Raw genomic sequence first — 24,953 nt, 5'->3', positions numbered from 1 at the left:
GATCTCCCTGCAGTCCAAGGGACTGTCAAGTCTTCTCCAACACCACAGTTCAAAAGCATCAATTCTTTGTCGCTCAGCCTTCTTCACAGTCCAACTCTCACATCCAAACCTAATCCCAATTCTCAATAGGCTTGTAGCTTTGATAATAATCATTTACTCGGTGACTGCAAGGATTAAAAAAAAAAAAATCCTAGCAGGATGTAAGGTTAATTATTATTATTTAAAGGAATAAAAAACTAAGGATAAGAAATTTATCACTAGATTCTCCTCTTGTATTACTCTATATGGCTTGATATTTGTGCCTAAGATATATACCAAATATAAGCCTTTCCTCAGTCAAATTTTTCTACCTTTTAAATATTTCTTGAATGTTCATTCTTTTCTGCATCCTTGCTGTCACTATCTTAATTCAAGGCTCTAGGATGAATGTTTTAACCAAAAGTGGACTCTTGTGTCTAGGACTTACCACTTTTCTGCAATCTTTCATACTGTCAACAGTTATCTTTCTAAAGTTTGGCTCATATCACAGGAAGCCATTACATCAACCTCCCTAGTGGTTCTCCATTCTCCAAAGGATAAAATACAAACCCGGATTCTGCTGTTAAGCATAGTGCACTGTTGAATACCTTTCCACTTTCCTCTCCCATGTACAACTCTGCTACAGTGCTTTATTTTCCATTTGTTTTTGAATAGAACATATTTTCACACTAAACATATTTACCCCACTGGTCAAGTCCAGAAAGGTACAAAGTTCAAATTCAAAAAAGTAGTATGATAAATGAAGGAAAATAGTGAACCTAGTGTTAATAACTTTACAACTTGATTAGGGCATTCTTGATTGATCTTTAACTTTGGATAGCATATCCAGGGCCAAACTGCATGTCTCTGACTTCCTTTTGCCCCTTGCTTAAATATCTTGAGCAGTTTCTGTGTACTGATATATGCTTCCCTTGACTGGAAAATGGAAGAAATCACATAGATTATTTATATTTTTATAAAAATATAAGTCATCAGTTCAGTTCAGTAGCTTAGTTGTGTCCAACTCTTTGCAACACCATGGACTGCAGCATGCTGGGCTTCCCTGTCTGTCACCACCTCCTGCAGGTTACTCAAACTCAACATCCATTGAGTTGGTGATGCCATCCAACCATCTCATCCTCTGTGATCCCCTTCTCCTCCCGCCTTCAATCTTTCCCAGCATCAGGGTCTTTTCAAATGACTCAGTTCTTCGCATCTGGAGAAAGCAATGGCAACCCACTCCAGTACTCTTGCCTGGAAAATTCCATGGACGGGTGAGCCTGGTAGGCTGCAGTCCATGGGGTTGCTAAGAGTTGGACACAACTGAGCGACTTAACTTTCAGTTTTCACTTTCATGCAATGGAGAAGGAAATGGCAACCCACTCCAGTGTTCTTGCCTGGAGAATCCCAGGGACAGGGGAGCCTGATGGGCTGCCGTCTATGGGGTTGCACAGAGTCGAACACGACTGAAGCAACTTAGCAGCAGCAGGTTGGTCACAACTTTTCTTCCAAGGAGCAAACGTCGTTTATTTTCATAGCTGCAGTCGCCATTCGCAGTGATTTTGGAACCCAGAAAAATAAAGTCTGTCACTGTTTCCATTGTTTCTCCATCTATTTGCCATGAAGTGATGGTATGGGATGCCATGATCTAAGTTTTCTGAATGTTGAGTTTTAAACTTCTTCACTCTCCAACTTCTTCACTCTCCTCTTTCCCTTTATCAAGAGGCTCTTTAGTGCTTCTTCATTTTCTGTCATAAGAGTGGTGTCATCTGCATATCTGAGGTTATGGACATTTCTCCCAGCAATCTTGATTCCAGCTTGTGCTTCATCCACCCCAGCATTTCTCATGATGTACTCTGCATCTAAGTTAAATAAGCACAGTGACAATATACAGCCTTGACCTACTCCTTTTCCTATTTGGAACCAGTCTGTTGTTCCATGTCCAGTGCTAACTGTTGCTTAATGATCTGCATAGAGATTTCTCAAGAGGCAGGTCAGGTGCTCTGGTACTCCCATCTCTTGAAGAATTTTCCACATTTTGTTGTGATCCACATAATCAAAGGCTTTGGCGTAGTCAATAAATCAGATGTAGATGTTTTTCTGGAGCTCTCTTGCTTTTTTGATGATCCAGTGGATGATCCAATGGACTGAAATGGGTGAATTTAACTCATCTAACCATTATATCTGTGACTGTGAGGAAGAATCCCTTAGAAGAAATGGAGTAGCCTTCATAGTCAACAAAAGAGTCTGAAATGCAGTACGTATATGCAATCTCAAAAATGACAGAATGATCTCTGTTCGCTTCTAAGGCAAACTATTCAGTATCACAGTAATCCAAGTCTATGCCTCAACCAGTAATGCTGAAGAAGCTGAATTTGAACAGTTCTATGAAAACCCAGAAGACCTCCTAGAACTAACACCCTCAAAAGATGTCCTTTTCATTATAGGGGACTGGAATGCAAAAGATACCTGGAGTAACAGGCAAATTTGGCCTTGGAGTACAAAATGAAGAAGGTCAAAGGCTAACAGAGCTTTCCCAAGAGAACACACTGGTCCTAGCAAACACCCTCTTCCAACAACACAATAGACCCATGGACTTGACCAGATGGTCAACACCAAAATCAGATTGATTATATTCTCTGCAGCCAAAGTTGGATAAGTACTATACAATCAGCAAGAATGGGAGCTGACTATGGCTCAGAACATGAACTCCTTATTGTGAAATGCAGACATAAATTGAAGAAAGTAGGGAAAACCACTAAACCATTCAGGTATGATCTAAATCAAATCCCTTATGATTATACAGTAAAGATGACAAATAGATTCAAGGGATTGGATCTGTTGGAGTGCTTGAAGAACTATGGACAGAGGTTCGTGATTTTGCACAGGAGGCAGTGAAAAGAACAACCCAAGGAAAACATGCAAAAAGGCAAAATGGTTGTCTGAGAAAGCCTTAGAAATAGATGAGAAAAGGAAAAACATGAAAGGCAGTTCAGTTCAGTTCAGTCATTCAGTCATGTCCGACTCTTTGCAACCCCACGAATCGCAGCACGCCAGGCCTCCCTGTCCATCACCATCTCCCGGAGTTCACTCAGACTCACGTCCATCGAGTCCGTGATGCCATCCAGCCATCTCATCCTCGGTCGTCCCCTTCTCCTCCTGCCCCCAATCCCTCCCAGCATCAGAGTCTTTTCCAGTGAGTCAGCTCTTCCCATGAGGTGGCCAAAGTACTGGAGTTTCAGCTTTAGCATCATTCCTTCCAAAGAAATCCCAGGGTTGACCTCCTAAAAGAGAAAAGAAAAGATATACGCATTTTCATTATACGTTGAATGAAGAGTTCCAAAGAATGGAAAGGAGAGATAGGAAAGCATTACTCAGTGATCAAGGCAGAGAAATAGAGGAAAATAATAGAATGGGAAAGAGTAGATATCTCTTCAAGAAAATTAGAGATAACAAGGGAACATTTCATGCAAAGATGGGCTCAATAAAGGACAGAAATGGAATGACCTAACAGAACCAGAAGATATTAAGAGGTGGCATGTATACACAGAATATCTATACAAAAAAAGATCTTCATGACCCAGATAACTACGATGGTGTCATCACTCACCTAGAGCCAGACATCCTGGAATGTGAAATCAAGTGGGCCTTAGGAAGCATCACTACAAACAAAGCTAGTGGAGGTGATGGCATTCCAGTTGAGCTATTTCAAATCCTAAAGGATGATGCTGTGAGAGTTTTGCACTCAATATGCCAGCAAATTTGGAAAACTTAGCAGTGGCCACAGGACTGGAAAAGGTCAGTTTTCATTCCAATCCCAAAGAAAGGCAATGCCAAAGAATGTTCAAACTACTGCGCAATTGCACTCATCTCGCATGCTAGCAAAGTAATGCTTAAAATTCTCCAGGCCAGACTTCAACAGTACATGAACCAAGAACTTCCAGATGTTCAATCTGGATTTAGAAAAGCCAGAGGAATCAGATATCAAATTGCCAACATCTGTTGGATCATATAAAAAATGAGAGTGTTCTAGACAAGTATCTGCTAGTGCTTTATTGACTATGTGAAAGCCTTTGATTGTGTGGATCAGAACAAACTGTGGAAAATTCTTCGAGAGATGGGAATACCAGAGCACCTGACCTGCCTCTTGAGAAATCTCTATGCAGATCATTAAGCAACAGTTAAAACTGGACATGGAACAACAGACTGGTTCCAAATCGGGGAAGTACATCAAGCTATATTTTGTCACTGTGCTTATTTAACTTAGATGCAGAGTACATCATGAGAAATGCTGGGGTGTATGAAGCACAAGCTGGAATCAAGATTGCTGGGAGAAATGTCCATAACCTCAGATATGCAGATGACACCACTCTTATGACAGAAAGTGAAGAAGCACTAAAGAGCCTCTTGATGAAAGGTAAAGAGGAGAGTGAAGAAGTTGGTTTAAAACTCAACATTCAGAAAACTTACATCATGGCATCTGATAACATCACTTCATGGCAAATAGAGGGGGAAACAGTGGAAACAATGGCTGACTTGATTTTCCTGGGCTCCAAAATCACTGCAGATGGTGATTGAAACGATGGAAACAGTGACAGACTTCATTTTTTTGGATTCCAAAATCACTGCAAATGGTCACTGCAGCTATGAAATTAAAAGACGCTTGCTCCTTGGCATAAAAGTTGTGACCAACCTAGACAGCATATTAAAAAGCAGAGACATTACTTTGCCAACTAAGGTCCATCTGGTCACAGCTATGGTTTTTCCAGTAATCGTGTATGAATGTGAGAGTTAGACTATAAAGAAAGCTGAGCACTGAAGAATTGATGCTTTTGAACTGTGGTGTTGGAGAAGACTCTTGAGAGGCCCTTGGACTGCCAGGAGATCCAACCAGTCCATCCTAAAGGAAGTAAGTCCTGAATATTCATTGGAAGGACTGATGCTGAAGCAGAAAGTCCAATATTCGGCCACCTGATGCAAAGAACTGAGTCATTTGAAAAGACCCTGATGCTGGGAAAGATTGAAGGCAGGAGGAGAAGGGGACCACCGAGGATGAGATGATTAGATCCATCATGCACTTGATGTATATGAGTTTGAGTAAGCTCTGGGATGGTGATGGACAAGGAAGCCTGGCATGCTTCCAGGCTTCAGTCCATGGTGTTGCAAAGAGTCGGACACGCTGAGCGACTGAGCTCCATTGAAGCTGTTTTAGTTAGTCTGCATCCTTATATTCTAGGGTGTGTGGAGTTGGATTTTCCTAAGACAATAAAGTTGCTATTTGATCCCGTTTTCTTCTCTTTTTCCGTCTCACCTTTCTTGATTTCTAGAAGATGAAATAACTACCTCTTAGAGCCTTGGATCTCCTTAAAATGTAGATTCTGGTGTAGCAGGTCTGGCATGTTGCCTGAGAGTCAGTAGTTCTAGCTACCTCCCAGGGAGGCCCTTTTGCTAGTATGCTAGTGGATGGACTACACTTTGGGGGGAAATGTCTCTCCATAGCACCATACTTGTTGAGCAGCAGTCCTCATGTCTTCTCTGTGTTATATTTTAGGCTCTGAATCTTGGGTGCTGAATTAGGTCTGTCATGTTCCCAATCTTAAACATCATCTTTGGATAAATTTGTCATCATTGGCCTCACTGATTCCTGTTCAGCATGACCCTGCAGTTCCTATGTCTGGCCGTGACTGTTTCTGCAGCCTCCTTTCGCTAGTGAAAGTCTCTCAGTCATGTCGACTCTTTGCGACCCCGTGGACACTACAGTCCATGGAATTCTCTAGGCCAGAATACTGGAGTGGGTAGCCTTTTCCTTCTCCAGGGGATCGTCTCAACCCACGGATCGAACCCAGGTCTCCCACATTGCTGGAGGATTCTTTACCAGCTGAGCCACAATGGAAGCCCAAAAATACTGGAGTGAGTAGCCTATCCCTTCTCCAGAGGATCTTCCCAACCCAGGAATCATACTGGGGTCCCTACATTGCAGGCGGATTCTTAGCCAACTGAGCTATGAGGGAAGCCCTCCTTTTGCTAGTATGGGTGTCTTTTACCAGTTTGTTGGTCTTCTCCAGATTCTGACTTCTGACCTGATTTTACCTGGACCAAATCCTTTTTACTCAACTGCACAAGAGCATTTGGATTTCTAGTTCGGGACTCCTGTTTGAGCCTGTTGCTATACATTAACAAAAGTTAAATTTTACAGCAAACGTTTTTGGAGGTGGGTGGATCTTACTTATATTTCTGTCTAGTGTCATTACCGTACATTATTTCTTTAATTTACTTTATTTATTGGCTATGCTGAGTCATTATTGTGCTCTGGTTTTCTTTAGTTGCCGCAGCAGGAGTGGAGGTTACTCTTGCTTGTGAAGTCCAGGCTTCTCATTGCGGTGGCTTCTCTTGCTGTGTGTGGCAGGCTCAGTGGTTTTGGTGCATGGGCTTAGTTCCTCCACAGCATGTAGAATCTTCCTGGACCAGGGGTCAAATCTGTGTCCCCTGCATTGGCAGGAAGATTCTTAACTACTGGACCACCTGGGGAGTCCTACTTATTTCTTTAATCATATTTGTTGATACTGTCTGTCCAGGGGATCTTCATTTCAGTTGCCACCTCTGTTTCAGGATGTAATGACTGCTTCTGTTTCCAGGGAATTGCCTAGCCAACTGAATGAAAATAAGAGGCATATTTAGTTAGGTGTAGAAGTTAAATTTATTTTCTACAGTCCAGTTTATTTTCCACAGCTATTTCTTTGAGAAACTGAAGTGCTGATTACTTGAAGATCTTTGCGTAGGCCCTTGTTTGATGGTAGTGGAAGTGGTGATGTGTCCAGGATCTGGCCTCTTTCGTATCTCATGTAGTTTATCATTTCAAGCAGAATAATACCAGTAGACAGGGAATTTATAATACCTTCAGAAAAGTATTTTTTCCTCTAGGCATACTTGTAAGATAAGATTCATAGGATTCATTCTTACAGAATGAACAAAAAACTGAGGGTAGGTGCTCTAGTAATAGATATAATTGTTTGAAAAGGAGAGGAAACAGCAAATGGTCTTCAAATTAACTACAGAAAACTAGCAAATTCAAAGCTGATTTTTACTGTGGTTTCATGTTGCAGTATAGTTTAGTTCCATTTGTAATATTGTAAGCTGAATATCTTATACTGAATACCTAAATATCCATTGTCATGACTCCGGTTTTCATTTCCATTTTTTTACTGTAAAATTCTTACAACTAAATTATAATGCAAATTAAAGTTCAGCAAAATTTTAATAGGCTTAGTATTCACCCAGGGTTACATTCTTTCAGTTTTGTATTCAATAAAAAACTAATAGCCCATAAAAAATATTGCACAGCTAAGCTACACTTAGAATAGACATGAAACATTTAAGCCAAACTAGATAGTTTGAATAGTGTATTTCTTGATGAAAACATTTAGTACTTAAAGGATGCCTATTATAGTATTCCAGGTCTATAATTTTAAATGTATGTATTAGAAAGTTGGTTAATTTGTGTTTTAATATTTTCATTATAACATGAGTTCAGTAGCCTAATATGCATCCTATGCTTCTTTTTTTTGTTTTGTTTTAACCAAATCACATTTAATTTGAGAAGTCTTCTTTTTTAATTTTCTAAAACATATATATTATACATACTATTTAAGTATTTATATATACAGAAGCTTGATAAAGGCTTGAAAAAAAAACAACCAAAAAAGAGATAAATTGGAAAACAAACTGAATGAAATGGGAGCACTTCCCATTTGAAAGAAACTAGATAAAAGTAAAATATCATCATATAAATAATCCAGTTGTTTTTAAGCATGGTTGCTCATTAGAAACACATCTGGAGCTTTGGAGAAAAAGAAGCAATACCTAAGCACTTATATTTTTCAGAAAATCCCAAGATAATTCTGATATTCTGGATTTTAAATGTGATTACAGATTTTTCTATTAAATGGTAACTTTAGTGATATAGAATCCTGTTATTTTCTGTTGCCCAATCATAATACAGTGATATTAAGCAAATAATAGTTACATAGTCCCAATGAAAGCTGTTTATCAGTTTTCATAGTCAGTATTTGGACAAAAACAATAATTGCAGTTGCAAGCCATAATGGAAGCATGATTACCCTAAGGATATAAAAATAATTACATACAATTTGGAGGTTACAAAAAACGATGTGGTAAGTGGAACTGAATACATGCACATGTTTTCATCCATCCATCCAGTATATGTCTTTTGGTTAGTGCATTTAATCTATTTACATTTAAGGTAATTATCAAAATGTATGATTCTATTACCATTTCCTTAATTGTTTTGGGTTTATTTTGTGTAGTTGTTTTCCTTCTCTTGATGTTTCCTGCCTAGAGAAGTTCCTTTAGCATTTGTTAGAAAACTGATTTGGTGGTGCTGAAATTCCCTTAACTTCTGCTTGTCTGAGAGCTTTTGATTTCTCTGTCAAATCTGAATGAGAGTCTTGCTGATTAGAGTATTCTTGGTTATTCAGTTCAGTTCAGTTCAGTTCAGTCGCTCAGTCATGTCTGATTCTTTGCGACCCCATGAATCGCAGCACGCCAGGCCTCCCTGTCCATCACCATCTCCCGGAGTTCACTCAGACTCACGTCCATTGAGTCAGTGATGCCATCCTGCCGTCTCATCCTCTGTCCCCTTCTCCTCCTGCCCCCAATCCCTCCCAGCATCAGAGTCTTTTCCAGTGAGTCAGCTCTTCCCATGAGGTGGCCAAAGTACTGGAGTTTCAGCTTTAGCATCATTCCTTCCAAAGAAATCCCAGGGCTGATCTCCTTCTTGGTTGCAAGTTCTTCCTTTTCATCACTTTAAATGTATCGTGCCATTCTGTTTTGGCTTATAGAGCGTCTGCTGAGAAATTGGCTGGTGACCTTATAGGAGTTCCCTTGTATATTGTCGTTTTTCCCTTGTTGCTTTTAATATTTTATCCTTGTCTTTAATCTTCATCAGTTTGATTACTGTGTTTCTTGGTATGTTCTTCCTTGGGTTTATCCTGCTTGGGACTCTCTGCACTTCCTGGATTTGGTTGAGTCTTTCCTTTCCCATGTTAGGGAAATTTTCAGCTATTATCTCTTCACACATTTTCTTGGGTCCTTCTCTTCTCCTTCTGAGACCCATATAATGTGAATATTGGTGCATTTAATGTTGTCCCAGAGGTCTCTTATGCTGTCTTCAGTTTTTATCATTCTCTTTTCTATACTCTGTTCTGTGGCAGTGATTTCCACCATTCTGTCTTCCAGGTCGCTTATCTTTCCTTCTGCCTCAGTTATTCTCCTATTGATTCCTTCTAGTATATTGTTCATCTCTGTTCTTTAGCTCTTCTAGGTCTTTGGTAAACGTTTTTTATGTCTTCTCCATTCTTTTTCTAGATCGTGGATCATCTTCACTATCATTTATCTGAATTCTTTTTCTGGAAGGTTGCCTATCTCTATTTAGTTGTTTTTCAGGGGTTTTATGTTGTCCCTTCATCTGCTCCATAACCCTCTTTTTTAATCCTGATTAACTTTCTGTGGTTTTTCTTTCTGGCAGCTATGGAGTTGTGGTTCTTCTTTCTTCTTCTATCTACCCACTGGTGGATGAGACTAAGATGCTTATGTAAGCTTCCTAATGGAAAAACTGGGTCTTGCTCTGGGCAGGGCCTTGCTCAGTAAAACTTGAATCCAGTTATCTGCTGATGCTTGGGACTGTGTTCCCTCCCAGTGCTTTGTTTGGCCTGAGGCAACCCAGCCCTGGGGCCTGTGGGCTGTATGGTAGTGTTAATGGCAGCCTTTAAGAGGGCCTTGCCAAGGGGCACCTTCCAGGAGTGCTGCTGCCAGTACCCCTGTCCCCATGGCAAGCCATTGCTGACCAACACCTCCACAAGAGACCCTCCAACATGAGCAGGTAGGTCTGGTTCCGTTTCTATGGGGTCTCTGCTCCTTTCCCCTGGGTCTTGGTGCACATGACATTTTGTTTTTGCCCTCCAAGAGTGGGGTCTCTGTTTCCTCATCCCCCACTGGGAAGCCTAACATATGGCTTAGAACCTTTACTACAGTGGGAGAACTTCTTTGATATTTTGTTCTCCAGTTTGTGGGTTGCCCACCTGGCAGGTATGGGGTTTGATTTTATCATAATTGTGCCTCTCCTACTATATCATTGCTGCTTCTTACTTGTCTTTGGATGTAGAGTGTCTTTTTGGGGTGGGTTCTAGCGTCCTTCTGTGTATGGTTGTTCAACAGCTAGTTGTGATTTTGGTGCTCTTGCAGGAGGAGATGAGCGCACATCCTTCTGTTCTGCCATCTTGAGCCAGTCCCACATCTTAATGACAGATGTGATTCTGCTCCCAAGGGTCTTGACTTTGTTTTGTCTCCCTATATGGATGGCATATTTTGGGGGGATGTTTGACAGTGGCCATGGAGGTTGTTAGTGAAATTAAAGTTAATTCTGAATAATTATGCTTCAGAAATAATTATTGGTTTTGGTTATGAAATTTTATTGAAGACCTGTTAGCATCACTCCTATGTAGTACAGGGTCATACTTTAGGGGAGCTTTTGCTCTTCCAGTCTCAGTTATGCTCTTTCCTCCAGCATTGTTAAACATGTTAATCTTGGTTTCCTATGGCTTCTGCACATAGACATTAAATTATGTATAGCAATCCAAGGGTACTTTAATATCACAAAGCTCAAATTTCACTCATTTAGCTTTTTGCCATTTCTTAATTACTGATTTTTAAGTTGCAAATTTAAAACCATTCTGTGGGGCATCCATCCTTGCATTGATCAAGAGGATTCTAATATTAACCTGACAAAGCTAACTAATTAAAATTCTTTGATTTCTAATTTTGTGGTTAATACTATGCTAAGTGCTGGAGGAGATTCAAAAGTTTAAAAGTGGAGAAGGGAAAACAATAAGTGGTTAATATACACTATGCCAGTGCTATACCTGACATATTTCATTTATTCTCACAACAATCCAATGAGGTTAAGTAATTTTCCCCCCACTTTACAGATGAGAAGACCTAGCTCAGAGAGTGCCCAAGTGTAGAAAGCTGTGGACATAGCTGTGCCTGTAGCCGAGGTCTGTCTGTTTTCATAGCCCATGTTCTTTCCACACCCTCCTAGGTATTATGACAGTCTCTTTCCAGGAGCTTCCTTACACTCGGCGGAGGGGGGGCGGTGGGAAGAGAAGGAAGGGCAATGGATAGCTGGGAAACCTCATTTTTTACTTGATTGAATCTTAGGATCATATATCACTTGATAAAAGTTGGCTTCTAAAAAGTGTGATTGAATTCCATGCAAGAACGTTTCATCAGTTATGTTTGTATTATATGTGAATGTTCACAGAAGACAGTTTATTGACTCAGACTCTCAAGACAGCTTTAGATCAAATCACCAAAGTCTGATGGTATAGTGTAGAAAATGGTAAAAATATCTCTGCCCTTTTTTAGCCAGTGACCTAAACTTCACTGCATTTTAATGAGAAGAAAATTAACTAGCATTCATTGTTGACAAACTCTATACTGTCAGAAGTATTTCTAATTTTCTATTTCTGGTTAGAATATTTTTATTCTTATGGTTAGCTTACTTTGCTAATTTATAGTTTATTGTTATTTTTTTCAATTAACATTCAAGACTTCTCTGTTCAAACTTATCCTATGAAGTGTTATCAGGGCAATTTATAATTAGTAGTAACAACATTCATATTAAATGCATTGCTTATATTTGCCAAGACAAAAAATGCAGATCAGGATTCACCAAAGTGCAGATAATAAAGGAAAATGGTTCATTTCCATCTTTCCAAATCCTGAATAGCTTGAAATTATTATTTCTGTAAGACTTGCTTTGAATAACATATGACATATCAAAATGCCTAATATATTTTTTTGCTTTAATAACAGAAGATTTAATAAAATTAAATATTGTGGAGATTGGGAATGGTATATAGTGAAGTTCTTTATTCCCTCCCTATAATTCAATTCATATGTATCTAACATGCTATCACTTAAGACTTAGAGGTTGGGAATTGAAAAATTTTACTTGTAATATAAGCATGAAATAATGACTATAGGTGTCTCTAGAGAAATCTTATATGTTCAGGTTAAGTATTATACTTTATAAAGTGACTCACTTGTAAGCTGTATACATTTGTTCATTTTTAAATTATATCCTTTTATGTTTTCGCTGAGCACCTTCTTCATGAGCAATAGAATAGTAGAACAGAATAAACTAAAATAGAAGAATAGAACAAATTAAATTACTGTATGGTCACAGCTTAGGTTATTGACCAGTGAGTTTTACTTAACTTCATCTGTTGTAATGAATCACCTTATTCATTGCAACTGATTCCTAGTAACTCGGTAAATTTTAGATATCAAAGGATATTAATTCCGTTTGTTCAATAAATATTTATTGAGTGCTCACTGTGTCCTGGCACTGTCGTCACTGGAGTTATAACAGTGAATGAGAAACTGCTGTTGAAAAATTTTAATAACTGTGCCTTTTCTGAATGCCTTTTTTTCATAAAAGGAATTCCAGACACTTTTCAGAAACATTAGAACTGTTGGAATACAGGTTTGACCTCACAGAAATCATACACATTCATGGTATATTATGGTGAGGTACTCTACTAGACTATAAATAAGGAAGGAAAAGGAAATAGCTAATTGAGAGATTGGTATTCATAAGGTCGACACCTGAAACATCAACCAGATTTAATATCCTTAAATAGATTTTATAGGCTGTGCTCCTTCCTTAAAGGTCACTGGAAGAACTTAATACCTTTTTATTAAAAATAAAGTGGGAACAGTGGAATGGCCTTTTCACATCTTACTTGGATACGTTGAAGAGGCAAATTTTACTTTATTTTTATGAAGTTGTGTTATTTTACATTTGCCATTTAATATTTTACATTTAAAATATGTTTCTTACACAACTTTCCATGCAGAAACATAGACTTAAAAAGTTGAGATTTCAGGTGAATTGTGATAATAAGTTGGGGTTATGTAAGTTAAAGTATCCGTGTATGTGTGTATACTTGTACATCTAATTTTGGAATAATCTGTTGTTTAAAGCAGAAAATGAAAACACCGATTAAGAGCTCTTAACTCTTCTTAGCCAAGCATTTTTATGAAGTTTCATGGTAAAGGACAAAGAGCACACAAAAAGTTTCTCTTTAGAGAACCCTGTATTCAGATTTGGACTGCCTTTTAATAACTGCTTTGTGCTTCAATTTAATGCCAACCTCATTCCTTTGTGAGAATAATGAAATGGGACAAGGTATATAAAGTATCTTTTACAATGCAGAGTATCAATAGTGTGCATTCAAAATGTCCCTTTCTTATCATAAATTGTACAAGTGATAAATATATTCTTAAGAAGTAAAGTAAAAATCACTGTCCTCTCCCTAGTACTAATCATTTTTAACATTTTGGTGCATATTCTTAAAGATTTTAAAAAATCCTTTAAAATATTTTAAAAATATATATGCACATATATTTGTAAACATCACACATGCAAGTTTCTTTTTGCAACAGGGAATATATTGTACATCTTGTTCTATGACATTACTTTTTCCTACCATGTTTTTTTGGTCTTTAGTGATATTAGAAGCAGATAAGGCTCTTTCAAGGTTCTTCACTGAATGGAGATGTGATAATGTATTCATTCTTCTGCTGGGGACATATTGAAATTTCTGTGCATGCTGGAACTGAACAATGAAGAAAATAATTTGTTTCTTTGTTTTGCAAGGAGATGATGATCTTGAAGATGCTCAAAATCCTGAGTCATGTATTGTGTATTCCGAGTTGGATGGGACCATTCCAAGAGATAATGTAGCCTGTGAGAATATGTAAACTAGTCATCAAAAGTTTTCTGAAAACAGAATTTTCAGGAAAATTATTTTGGTCATCTTCTCCTCATGTTTTCCCTCCTTCTTACTAAACTCTCACTGCCATTTACTATGTACTAGATATGGCCCCTGTTTATTGTTTGGCGTCCAGTGTAGTATAACATAGTAATCTAATAGTGAAAATAAAATGTCATAAGCAAGAACTGTACTTAAGGTATTTACAGGGTACTGTAAGAATGCCTCTAGAATTCAAGAAGGCCTTCCCCTAATCATGTGGGTCACTTAGTTCAATTCTATAAATATTTGGATTGAAAACTTACTAGTACTGATATTAGGGATACAAAGGTGAGAATGTTATTAGAATAACCTGCCCTTTGTATAGTAGCACTGTCTAGTTTTTATCAGTGGAAGAGTAAAAGGAGATGGTAAGATGAAAAATTATCATCTCAAGTTAATGATTTAATTTAAATTTCAAAGTTGCTTGAAAATATATCATATATAAATGATGCTCTCAGTCAGTCATGCATTTTCAGTCGTTTTTGTGTCAGTATGCAGTATTGAGTGCTACATACATTACTTTAAAAAAAAATCAATATGTTACTTCAAGTAATGGAGAGTTTTAGAAACATTAATGTAACTGCACATGAAGCTGATTATTGCTAAGCTGCTTTTAAATATCATATGTCCATGATGGGTTTGAAATCTTGTATGTAAGTAGGCCAAATGCTACATTATTAGATAATAGAGTTTCTTTATAGCCTTTGAAAATTAAGTTGTATTATTTCAAGAGGAAATGGTCTATTTAAATCCCATAATTTGAAATGTTCTGTTTATAATTTAGGACAAATGGCTCTTTCTATCAAATATTTGTAACCTAAAAAAAAAAACTGGACCAATTTGATCTTTTTTAAAATAATGGAATTTGCTGCTTTATTTGTTTATTTGGGGGAGTGTGCCACATACAAAATTGGAGGATATTTCCCTTACAGTGGCTGTGTTCGTTTCTGTGGTACAACAACATATATGTATGCCCTCCCTCTTGAGCCTGCCTCTCACCCCCCCCACCCACCTGTCTAGGTCATCACAGCACATGGGGCTGGGCTCCCTGTGTATTATAGCAGCTTCCCATTAACTGTATCAGACTTCCCTGATGGCTCAGTGGTAAAGAATCCTCTTGCCAATGCAGGAGACACTGGTTCAATCCCTGGGTCAGGAAGATCCCCTGGAGAAGTACATAGTGGAACCCCTGGGAAATCCTACTCACAGGAGGAGCCTGGCAGGCTGCGGTCCATGGGGTGGCAAAAGAGTCGGACACAACTTAGTAACGAAACAACAGCTCAACTAGCTTTATGTTTTTACACATGGTAGTGTATACTGTCAGTGCTACTTTCTCAGTTCATCCCCCCTCTTCTTCCCCGTCTCTGTGTCCACAATTCCATTCTCTATGTCTGCATCTTTGTTATTTGTTCTGGATGTTGTTGTTCAGTTGCTGAGTCATGTCTAACTCTTCACCACCCCATGGACTGTAATGTGCTAGGCTCTTCTGTCTTCCAGTATCTCCCAGAGTCTGATCAAATTCATGTCCACTGAGTCACTGATTCTATGTAACCATCTCATTCTCTGCTGCCTCTTTCTCCTTTTGCCTTCAGTCTTTCCCAGCATCAAGGTCTTTTCAAGTGAGTCAGCTCTTCACATCAGGTGGCCACAGTACTGAGCTTCAGCTTCAGCAACAGTCCTTCCAATGAATATTCAAGATTGATTTCCTTTAGGATTGACTGGTTTGATCTCCTTGCAGTCCAAGGGACTCTCAAGAGTCTTCTCCAGCACCACAATTTAAAAGTATCAGTTCTTCAGTGCTCAGCCTTCTTTATGGTCCAGATCTCACATCTGTGCATGACTACTGGGAAACCTGTCACTTTGACTATAAGGACCTTTGTTGCCTGCAAAGATTCATCAGTACCATTTTTCTAGATTACATACATTAATTATGCATTAACATATGGTATTTATTTTTCTGACTGACTTCACTCTGTGAACAGGCTCTAAGTTCATCCACCTCATTTCACATTTGCTTCCATTGTATATATGTACCACAACTTCTCTATCTGTTTATCTGTTGATGGACATCTAGGTTGCTTCCATGTCCTGACTGTTGTAAGTAGTGCTGCTGTGAACTACTGCTTACTTTAGCAGCACCCAACTTATCAATGGATAAAGTAGTTAAGGGGGAAAATTTATCTTTTTAACATTATAAAAGCCTTAAGAAAACTTAGTAGAAAATTTCAGTGACTATATTTGTAACCTCAGGATTAGCAGAAACCTTTTTAAAAGAAAAGAAAACTAGAACCAAATGAGGAAAGAGATCATTGACTGTTATTTATCTACATATGTGTCTGTGTGTGTGTATATATATACACCTTTGAATCTTGGTATTGGTGTACTAATGATTGATCAGGGGAAAATAAATAGTATACAAAGTATACAAAGAGCTCTCAGAAATTGACCAAAATACTGATAAAGCAATGGCAAAGGGCTACAGGATGTTGGCATTTCACAGAAGAGCAAATCCAAATGGCCAGTTTGTAAAGATTCTCAAGCTCACTAATAGTCTGGGAAATGAAAAGACGGCTACTTCTTTATTCCTGTCCAATTGGAAAAGCATTTAATAGAATAGAGTACTTCTATTTCTGATACAAATGTGAATTATTTTAGCATTTTTAAAAGATGCAATTTGTCATTTATTGTAAAAGTTCATTAATCATTTAACTCAGTACTACTTTTCTATGTGACATCACTAAATGCAGAGTTTGGAAGAGATATATTGTAATTTAACATGCTGCTACATAGTATTTCCAGTGTACAGTTATATAGGTATAAATAAACTCAAAAGCACATATGTAGAAAATAGGAAGTGATGAGGTTTAATTATCACTATTGTTTTTAATAATTAGTTTTAATTTTATATAATTTAATATGTAGTTATAGCTGTGTTTCACAACTACTCCCAAAATCCCTATAAAATTTAACTCTCCAGCCAATTCTAACTGTTCCAGCATATTCCTGGCTATATCTATGTATATCTGTGTTTTGCATTATTGTTGTTATGGTAAAAATAGGAAACAAATTATATACCCACTGATGAGAAGTTAGTGGAATAAGTTGTAGTATATCAACACCTTGGAATATATAGCATCCATGAGAAAGAGCCATCACCTTTAGCAATTTCCCTGTGTGTTGTTAAATGAAAGGAGCTACATGCAAGAGTAGACTTTGCCAAGATCCCATTTTTATAAAACAAGCAAGGACAAACTTCTTTTTTGCCTACATGTTTGAGACATAGGGAAATGTATGGTTTTGAGGACAGAAGAGGGCAAGCGGGATGAGGTAGGGAAAAAAGGACATATTTCCATGAGAAATACATATGGTATCCTTTATTTGTTAAATATTATGTGTATATGTGGTATATACACATTAAAAATACATACACCTTAAAAAATGCACACCTTAAAATTTTTGTTGTAGTTGTTTAGTCACTAGGTTGTACCCAACTGTGTGACCCTTTGGAGTGTAGCCCATCAGGCTTCTCTGCCCATGGGATTTCCCAGGCAGGAATACTGCAGTGGATTGCCGTTTCCTTCTGCAGGGGATCCTCCGACACATTGAACCGTGTCTCCTGCTTGGCAGGTAGACCTTTACCACTGAGCCACTTGGGAAGCCTCTGGAGCTATTTATTTTTTTGTAATTATTTGTAATTGCTAGTATTTTTATCAACTGCAGTGCAGAAGTTCTCTGTTCTCTGAGCCCCACAGGGGAGTTGAATTTTCCTGTCCTTTGTCTTTTAAGGAACTTACCACTCTACCTTGTTATTCTCATATATATATATATATATAATATATCTTATATACATATATATCTTACACAAACATATATATTATATTCAAAACATTATTTTACCTTTCTTCCTAATCTGTAGGCTTTGTAGCCTGCTGGATGTATGCTCCAGTCTTAGGTATTCACTGTATATGTTAACTGAATGCATAAGTAATGGTATCTATCTTAGTCTACCACCTTACATGGAAAAATGATAAAGCTATTTTAGGGATCATCAAAGTCTTGGTTAATAACACTTTATTAAAGTGCTTTGAATAATAGAAAGAAAAGCAAGATGCTTAAATAATACACTTTTGATGTTGTCTTGGTTTGCTGGTCAGTGTTCCACCTTGAATTTCCTCTTGGTCATCTTTTTTATTCTTTTAAGAGTTTGTTTTTGAACTACCAGTTTTATTTTGTGATTTTGAGAACTTCTCAGTAAATCTTATAGTAAGTAGTTCTTGCTTCTTTCATCATAAAGCTGTAATATGTCTCTTCAAATAACAATTTCTGCTTCATCTTCTTTGTTATCTTTTGTCTCTTTGACATAATGTCTTATGAAATGAAGAGGTAGATTGTATTTTTCTAATACAAAGGGAATTAAGAGGTAAAAAATCAGGTTGACATGTTTAAACCCATTTTACATACTTCATAACTGATAAGTTTTGTCTTCCTCTGTGGTGTTGGATTTAGGCAAAATTAAAATAAGAAAAATGTGGAAAAGAAATATTTATATTTTAAAAATTCACTTCATTTTGAACTCTAAGCATTTATTAGAATTTTTTCTGTTACTTTGTGTCTTTTTTCATTGGCTTTGAGAATTGGTGCTCCATTGTTGATTGCTTTCTCCTTCATATTTTTATTGGTATTCATGCTTTCCAGATGTCTAATTCTTGTTTAAAATATTTCCATTGATGACTTTTCCTTTGACTTCAGATTTGTGGTACTGGACATAAATTCTATGGAACATCCTTACTTAATTTTATGCAGTTACTTCAGAAACATTACAGTAGTAATCACTAAAGTGTTGACATTTATCTAACTTAGCTATTTTTAATTCATTATGGGCTTTCTTTGAAGATATAGAAAGGAACTATAGAAGAATATATAAATTCTCAGTGAATTAGATGATTTTTATTTTTACACTTTTCTGCTTTGCTTTGAACATCTCTTTTAGTCTTATAGAATGGGTATTTATTTTCTTAGAAAGTTTGATTTCCCAGACTTAATACTATGTGTACTTGTTTATACATTAAGTATATACAATGTTGTATACTTAATGTTGCTTCTAAGAATCTCCATGGATGATTTTACTGAGAAACATTAGATGATAGAATCATTTTAGTCTTTGCAGGGAGGTAAGTTGGCTTAAAGCTCACCATTCAGAAAACTAACATCATGGCATCTGGTCCCATCACTTCATGAGAAATAGATGGGGAAACAGTGAAAACAGTGTCAGACTTTATTTTGGGGGGCTCCAAAATCACTGCAGATGGTGATGGCAGCCATGAAATTAAAAGACAGTTACTCCTTAGAAGGAAAGTTATGACAAACCTAGATAGCATATTAAAAAGCAGAGACATTACTTTGCCAACAAAGGTCCATCTAGTCAAGGCTATGGTTTTTCCAGTAGTCATGTATGGATGTGAGAGCTGGACTGTGAAGAAGGCTGAGTGCCAAAGAATTGATGCTTTTGAACTGTGGTGTTGGAGAAGACTCTTGAGAGTCCCTTGAACTACAAGGAGATCCAAACAGTCCATTCTGAAGGAGATCAGTCCTGGGTGTTCATTGGAAGGAATGATGCTAAAGCTGAAACTCCAGTACTTTGGCCACCTCATGTGAAGAGTTGACTCATTGGAAAAGACTCTGATGCTGGGAGGGATTGGGGGCAGGAGGAGAAGGGGACGACCGAGGATGAGATGGCTGGATGGCATTACTGACTCGATGGACATGAGGTTGAGTGAACTCCGGGAGTTGGCGATGGACATGGAGGCCTGGTGTGCTGCGGTTCATGGGGTCGCAAAGAGTTGGACATGACTGAGCTACTGAACTGAACTGAACTGAAGGGGCTTTTAAGGGAAATATTTTTTTTTCACTCTAAAACCATGAATGCAATGTCATGGAAATAATCTTTTAAAATAAATTCATCTACTATTATAATGCAGATTTCAGTTTTGCATATTCTGTTTTAATCCTTATCCATATGCACATGTATTATTTACCTAATTGTAATGAAAATATATATATGCATCTTCTGGTGATTATTATTCTTATATAAAGCACAACATTAACTGTATAATAGTGCTCTAAATAAAAGCAAATCATTTCACGACAAAATAAATAGAAATAAATCTAAGTAAAAACAAATCATTCCACTGTTATTAGTGTTACTTGCTCAATCATGTCCAATTCTTTGCAATCCTATGGACTGTAGCCCGCCAGTCTCCCTATACCAAGTCCATGGAACTCTCCAGGAAAGAATACTGGAGTGAGTAGCCATTGCCTTCTTCAGGGGATCTTCCCAACCTAGGGACTGAACCTGAGTCTCCTGCATTGCAGGTGGTTCCTTTTCCATCTGAGGCAACAGGGTACACATTCATTCTGGTCTAGCAAATGTGTCCCCTTTAGTCTTTGTATATTCACATGCAAAATTTAAAACGTGATGATTTGGACCTGATTTTGTTTTATTAATTATGGATGAATTTCATGGATAATATGTAGACCTCCCTGGCCCCCAGACCTTATCACCTACCAGGCCAGCATTCCTCCCTTAGCTGCCAGGCTGCCCATTACTGCCAGTATACTTACACCTACCTAGAGCTAATTGAATGTGGGGAGGCAGAGAGCGTGTCTGGACCCTTGCCTCCTTTGTAGTCCTGATGCTTTCCTGTCTGTGTTAGTAGTCCTTTCCATATTTCTGTATGGGACCATTCTGGTTGGTGTCATTATGAAGACTATTTTAGAAAAATATCTTCATGCAAGTCATTTCATATTCCTTGTTTTCATCTGCATCTCTGTTTTTAGTGAAAGGTAATGGCGCTATTGCCTGAATGTGTAGTTCTTTACTTTGAAAAAGTAAGTGTTAGTCACTGAGTTGTGTCCAACTCTTTGCAACCCTGTAGTCTGTAGCCTACCAGCCTTCTCTCTCCATAGAATTCTCCAGGCAAGAATACTGAAGAGGATATCCCCAGAGGATCTTCCTGACCCAGGGAACAAACGTGGGTCTCCGGATTGCAGACAGATTCTTTACCATCTGAGCCACCAGAGAAGCCCTTACCTGCCCTAAACAAAACTTAAACCTCCCTTAGACATAACTTGGCTTTAAACTAGCATACTGGACATAGCAATTTTGCAAACATAAATGCTTTAATTTTCTTCAAAAATTGATTCTTAATGCCTACCAACATGACCCTCTCCCCTGCCCCAATAAATTATAGGTTCAGTCTTCTAGTATTTTGTTAGACTATATGACATGCATTACCTGCATCCCAAGGTGGATTAATTGTGACCTTGAGATGTTTATAATTTCTGAGTGCTTATAACAAGAATGAGAGACTGCTTATTCTGATGGCTGAAGGGTCAAATGTCTGCCTTTCAGTCATCAGTTGAGAAAGTGCCCTTGTCAAGTGAACAATTTTCTGTATCCATTTTATGACAGGTTATCATGATTAATGGATATTCTGTAGCTTTTGAGCAGTATGCTCTGTTACCGCCTTGCTGTAGTTCCCATGGCTGAGAAGTAGAAATGGTTTCTGCTTACAATCTAGATAATAAGGCAGATATTACCTACCTAGGAGAAAGTGGAAGTTTCAGGCTTTCAATATGAACAATGTTTGAATACTCATGAAGCGGATGATTTGGGGGTTCAGGAATATTATCCTGGGACAGAAAACTGCCTGAGAAAGGAGTAAGGTTTGCATTTCAGGGCATATAAGTAGATATATTTCTCAGAAGGAACTGGAATTATTATGCTACTATACTTCCATAGGAATAGTAGTTATATTTGAGCTGCTAAGACCAGTATGCACATGAGTTAGCTGGGAGTGAGGGTGGGGATATGCCCTAGCATTTAGAAAAACTGCAAGTGTTTTCTTCTTTCTCCTTTCCTCATCCAAAATTTGACAACAGTGAAATATAGTTCACTATAAAAATGAAGATTAGATTGTTAAATAGTGGCTCTTCATTTGTTTAGGAGTTTCTTCATTTACTTGGGTGAAAATAACTGGACTTGTTGGGTTTTTCATTTTTCCTTCAGGCTCAGTTTACGAACCTCTGAAAAGCATTAATCTTCCAAGACCTGATGAAACTCTATGGGATAAATTGGATCACTATTACAGAATCGGTAAGCTAAACCTGAGGAAAGCAAGTCTGTAGGTAGCTATGATTAACATCTATTCTGCCTTAGTTAAATTACATACATTATATGGATGGTGATCTCTCATTTGAGTGTTGGGGTAGTTCCAGTGCTTAGACAGCTGTATATTCCAATTGCATGTTGATATGGAGACTAAAAATGGAATCTGGCAAGTCATATCTGTCCCTGGAATAATTTTGAAACTGCTGCTAGTGTCTTCTGTGTCCTTTTAGCTTTCCTAAACATTAACAGATTTGAGAACTAGAGGATGTTTCTTGAATAATTCTTACACAAAGATTTTGTAGAAGTATTCCTTGCTCATTTACCTATACAAAGTTACAATGTAGTCCTGAATCTTTTGTATCCATTTCTAATTCATTGAGATGCAAAAGGGAATCTCAATACTGTTACTGGTATAAGGTCCCTATTTGTTTTGTTTGCTCTTTTGTTTTTGTCAGGATCAAGCTGGCAAGTTTTATTTTTCAATGTGAGTAAGCAGCTTAGAGATACATATATATCGGGCTCTTTTTTGTTCATCAGATGGTAAGGTGGGGATGCTTTTTTTTGTTAGTTTGCTACATTTATGTGGCCTAGTATGTCAAATAAAAAATTTGACTTCTCTCACCAAGGAGAACAATTTTCTTGTTTCTGTCTGCGTCATGTGAAACATTATTTCAGAGACTTCCCTGGTGGTCCAATGGTTGAGACTTCACCTTCCAATGTGCAGGGTTTGGCTTTGATTCCTGGTTGTGGAGCTATTGTTCTTATTGCATAGGAACCTGGAATGTTAGGTCCATGAATCAAGGTAAATTGGAAGTGGTCCAACAGGATAGCAAGAGTGATCATTGACATTTTAGGAATCAGTGAACTAAAATGGATGGGAATGGGCAAATTTAATTCAGATGACCATTATATCTACTAGTGTGGGCAAGAATCCCTTAGAAGAAATGGAGTAGCCATCATAGTCAACGAAAGAGTCCAAAATCCACTACTTGGATGCAATCTCACAAATGAAAAAAATGACCTCTGTTCGTTTTGAAGCAAACCATTCAGTATCATAGTAATCCAAGTCTATGCCTCAACCACTAATGCTGAAGAAGCTGAAGTCTAATGGTTCTATGAAGACCTTTAAGACTTTCTAGAACTAGCATCAAAAAAAAGATGTCCTTTTCAAAAAAGATGTCCTTTTCATCACAGGGACTGGAATGCAAAAGTAGGAAGTCAAGAGGTACATGGAATAACAGGCAAGTTTGACCTTGGATTACAAAATGAAACAAGGCAAAGGCTAACAGAGTTTTGCCAAGAGAACACACTGATCATAGCAAACACACTCTTCCAGCAACACCAGAGACAACTGTACACATGGACATCAACCAGATGGTCAGTACTGAAATCAGATTGGTACTCTGTGCAGCTGAAAATGGAGAAAAGTCCACACAGTCTACAAAAACAAGACCTGGAGCTAACTGCGGCTCAGATCATGAATTCCTTATTGCAAAATCAGACGTAAAGAAAGTAGGGAAGACCACTAGGCCATTCAGTTATGATCGAAATCAAATCCCTTACAATTATACAGTGGATGGAAGTGACAAATAGATTCAAGGGATTAAATGTGATAGAGTGCCAGAAGAACTAAGGATGGAGGTTTGTAACACTGTACAAAAGATGGTGATTAAAACCATCCCCAAGAGAAAGAAATGCAAAAGGGCAAAATGGTTGTCTGAGGAAGCCTTACAAATAGATGAGAAAAGAAGAGAAATGAAAGGCAAAGGAGAAAACCAATCTGAATGCAGAGTTCCAAAAAATAGCAGGGAGAGATAAGAAAGCATTCTTAAGTGAACAGGGCAAAGAAATAGAGGCAATAGAATGGGAAAGACTAGAGATCTCTTCAAGAAAATTAGAGATATCAAGGAAACATTTCATGCAACGATGGGCACAATAAAGGATAGAAATGGTATGGACCTAACAGAAGCGAAGATATTAAGAAGAAGTGGCAAGAATACACAGAAGAACTATACTAAAAACTCTTAATGACCCAGACAGCCACAATGGTGTGATCACTCACCTAGAGCCAGACATCCTGGAGTGTGAAGTCAAGTGAGCCTTAGGAAGCATCACTACGAACAAAGCTAGTGGAGATGATGGAATTCCAGCTGAGCTATTTCAAATCCTAAAAGATGATGCTTTGAAATAGCTGCACTCAATATACTGCAAGTTTGGAAAACTCAACAGTGGCCACAGGATTGGAAAAGGTCAGTTTTCATGCCAATCCCAAACAAAGGCAATGCCAAAGAATGTTCAGACTACTGCAAAATTGTGCTAATTTCACATGCTAACAAGGTAAAGCTCAAAATGATTCAAGCTAGGCTTCAACAATACATGAACTCAGAATTTGCAGATGTTCAAGCTGGGTTTAGAAAAGGCAGAGGAACCAGAGATCAAATCGCCAACGTCCACTGGATCATAGAAAAAGCAAGGGAATTTCAGGAAAACATCTACTGCTTCATTGACACAAAAGCCTTTGACTGTGGATCACAACAAACTGTGGAAAATTCTTGAGGAGAGGAGAATACGAGACCATCTTACCTGCCTCCTGAGAAACCTATATGTAGTTCAAGAAGGAACAGTTGGAACCAGATGTAGAACAACAGATTGGTTCCAAATTGGAAAAGGAGTAAAACAAGATTGTATATTGTCACCCTGCTTATTTAGTTTCTATGCAGAGTACATCATGCAAAAGGCTGGGCTGGATGAAGCCCAAGGAGGAATGAAGATTCTGGGAGAAATATCAGTAACCTCAGTTTTACAGATGACATCACCCTAGTGGCAGAAAGCAAAGAGGAACTAAGCAGCCTGTTGATGAAGGTGAA

The 24,953-nt window shown here is 37.9% G+C and overlaps 1 protein-coding gene across 5 annotated transcripts in view; it reads left to right on the top strand.

Moving 5' to 3' along the window:
- PHKB (phosphorylase kinase regulatory subunit beta) overlaps positions 1 to 24,953 on the top strand; it is a 231,683-nt gene that overhangs the window by 12,641 nt on the left and 194,089 nt on the right. For all 5 annotated transcript variants that reach the window (XM_018061966.1, XM_018061969.1, XM_018061967.1 and 2 more), the window contains one exon: positions 21,985 to 22,071. In XM_018061966.1, coding sequence (XP_017917455.1) covers positions 21,985 to 22,071 — 87 coding nt within the window. The remainder of the gene's footprint in view (positions 1 to 21,984; positions 22,072 to 24,953) is intronic.

Source organism: Capra hircus, chromosome 18 (assembly GCF_001704415.2).
Source record: "Capra hircus breed San Clemente chromosome 18, ASM170441v1, whole genome shotgun sequence".
Lineage (NCBI taxonomy): Eukaryota > Metazoa > Chordata > Mammalia > Artiodactyla > Bovidae > Capra > Capra hircus.
The sequence above is the reverse complement of the archived record's forward strand: the minus strand, read 5'-3'. Positions and strand labels throughout refer to the sequence as shown.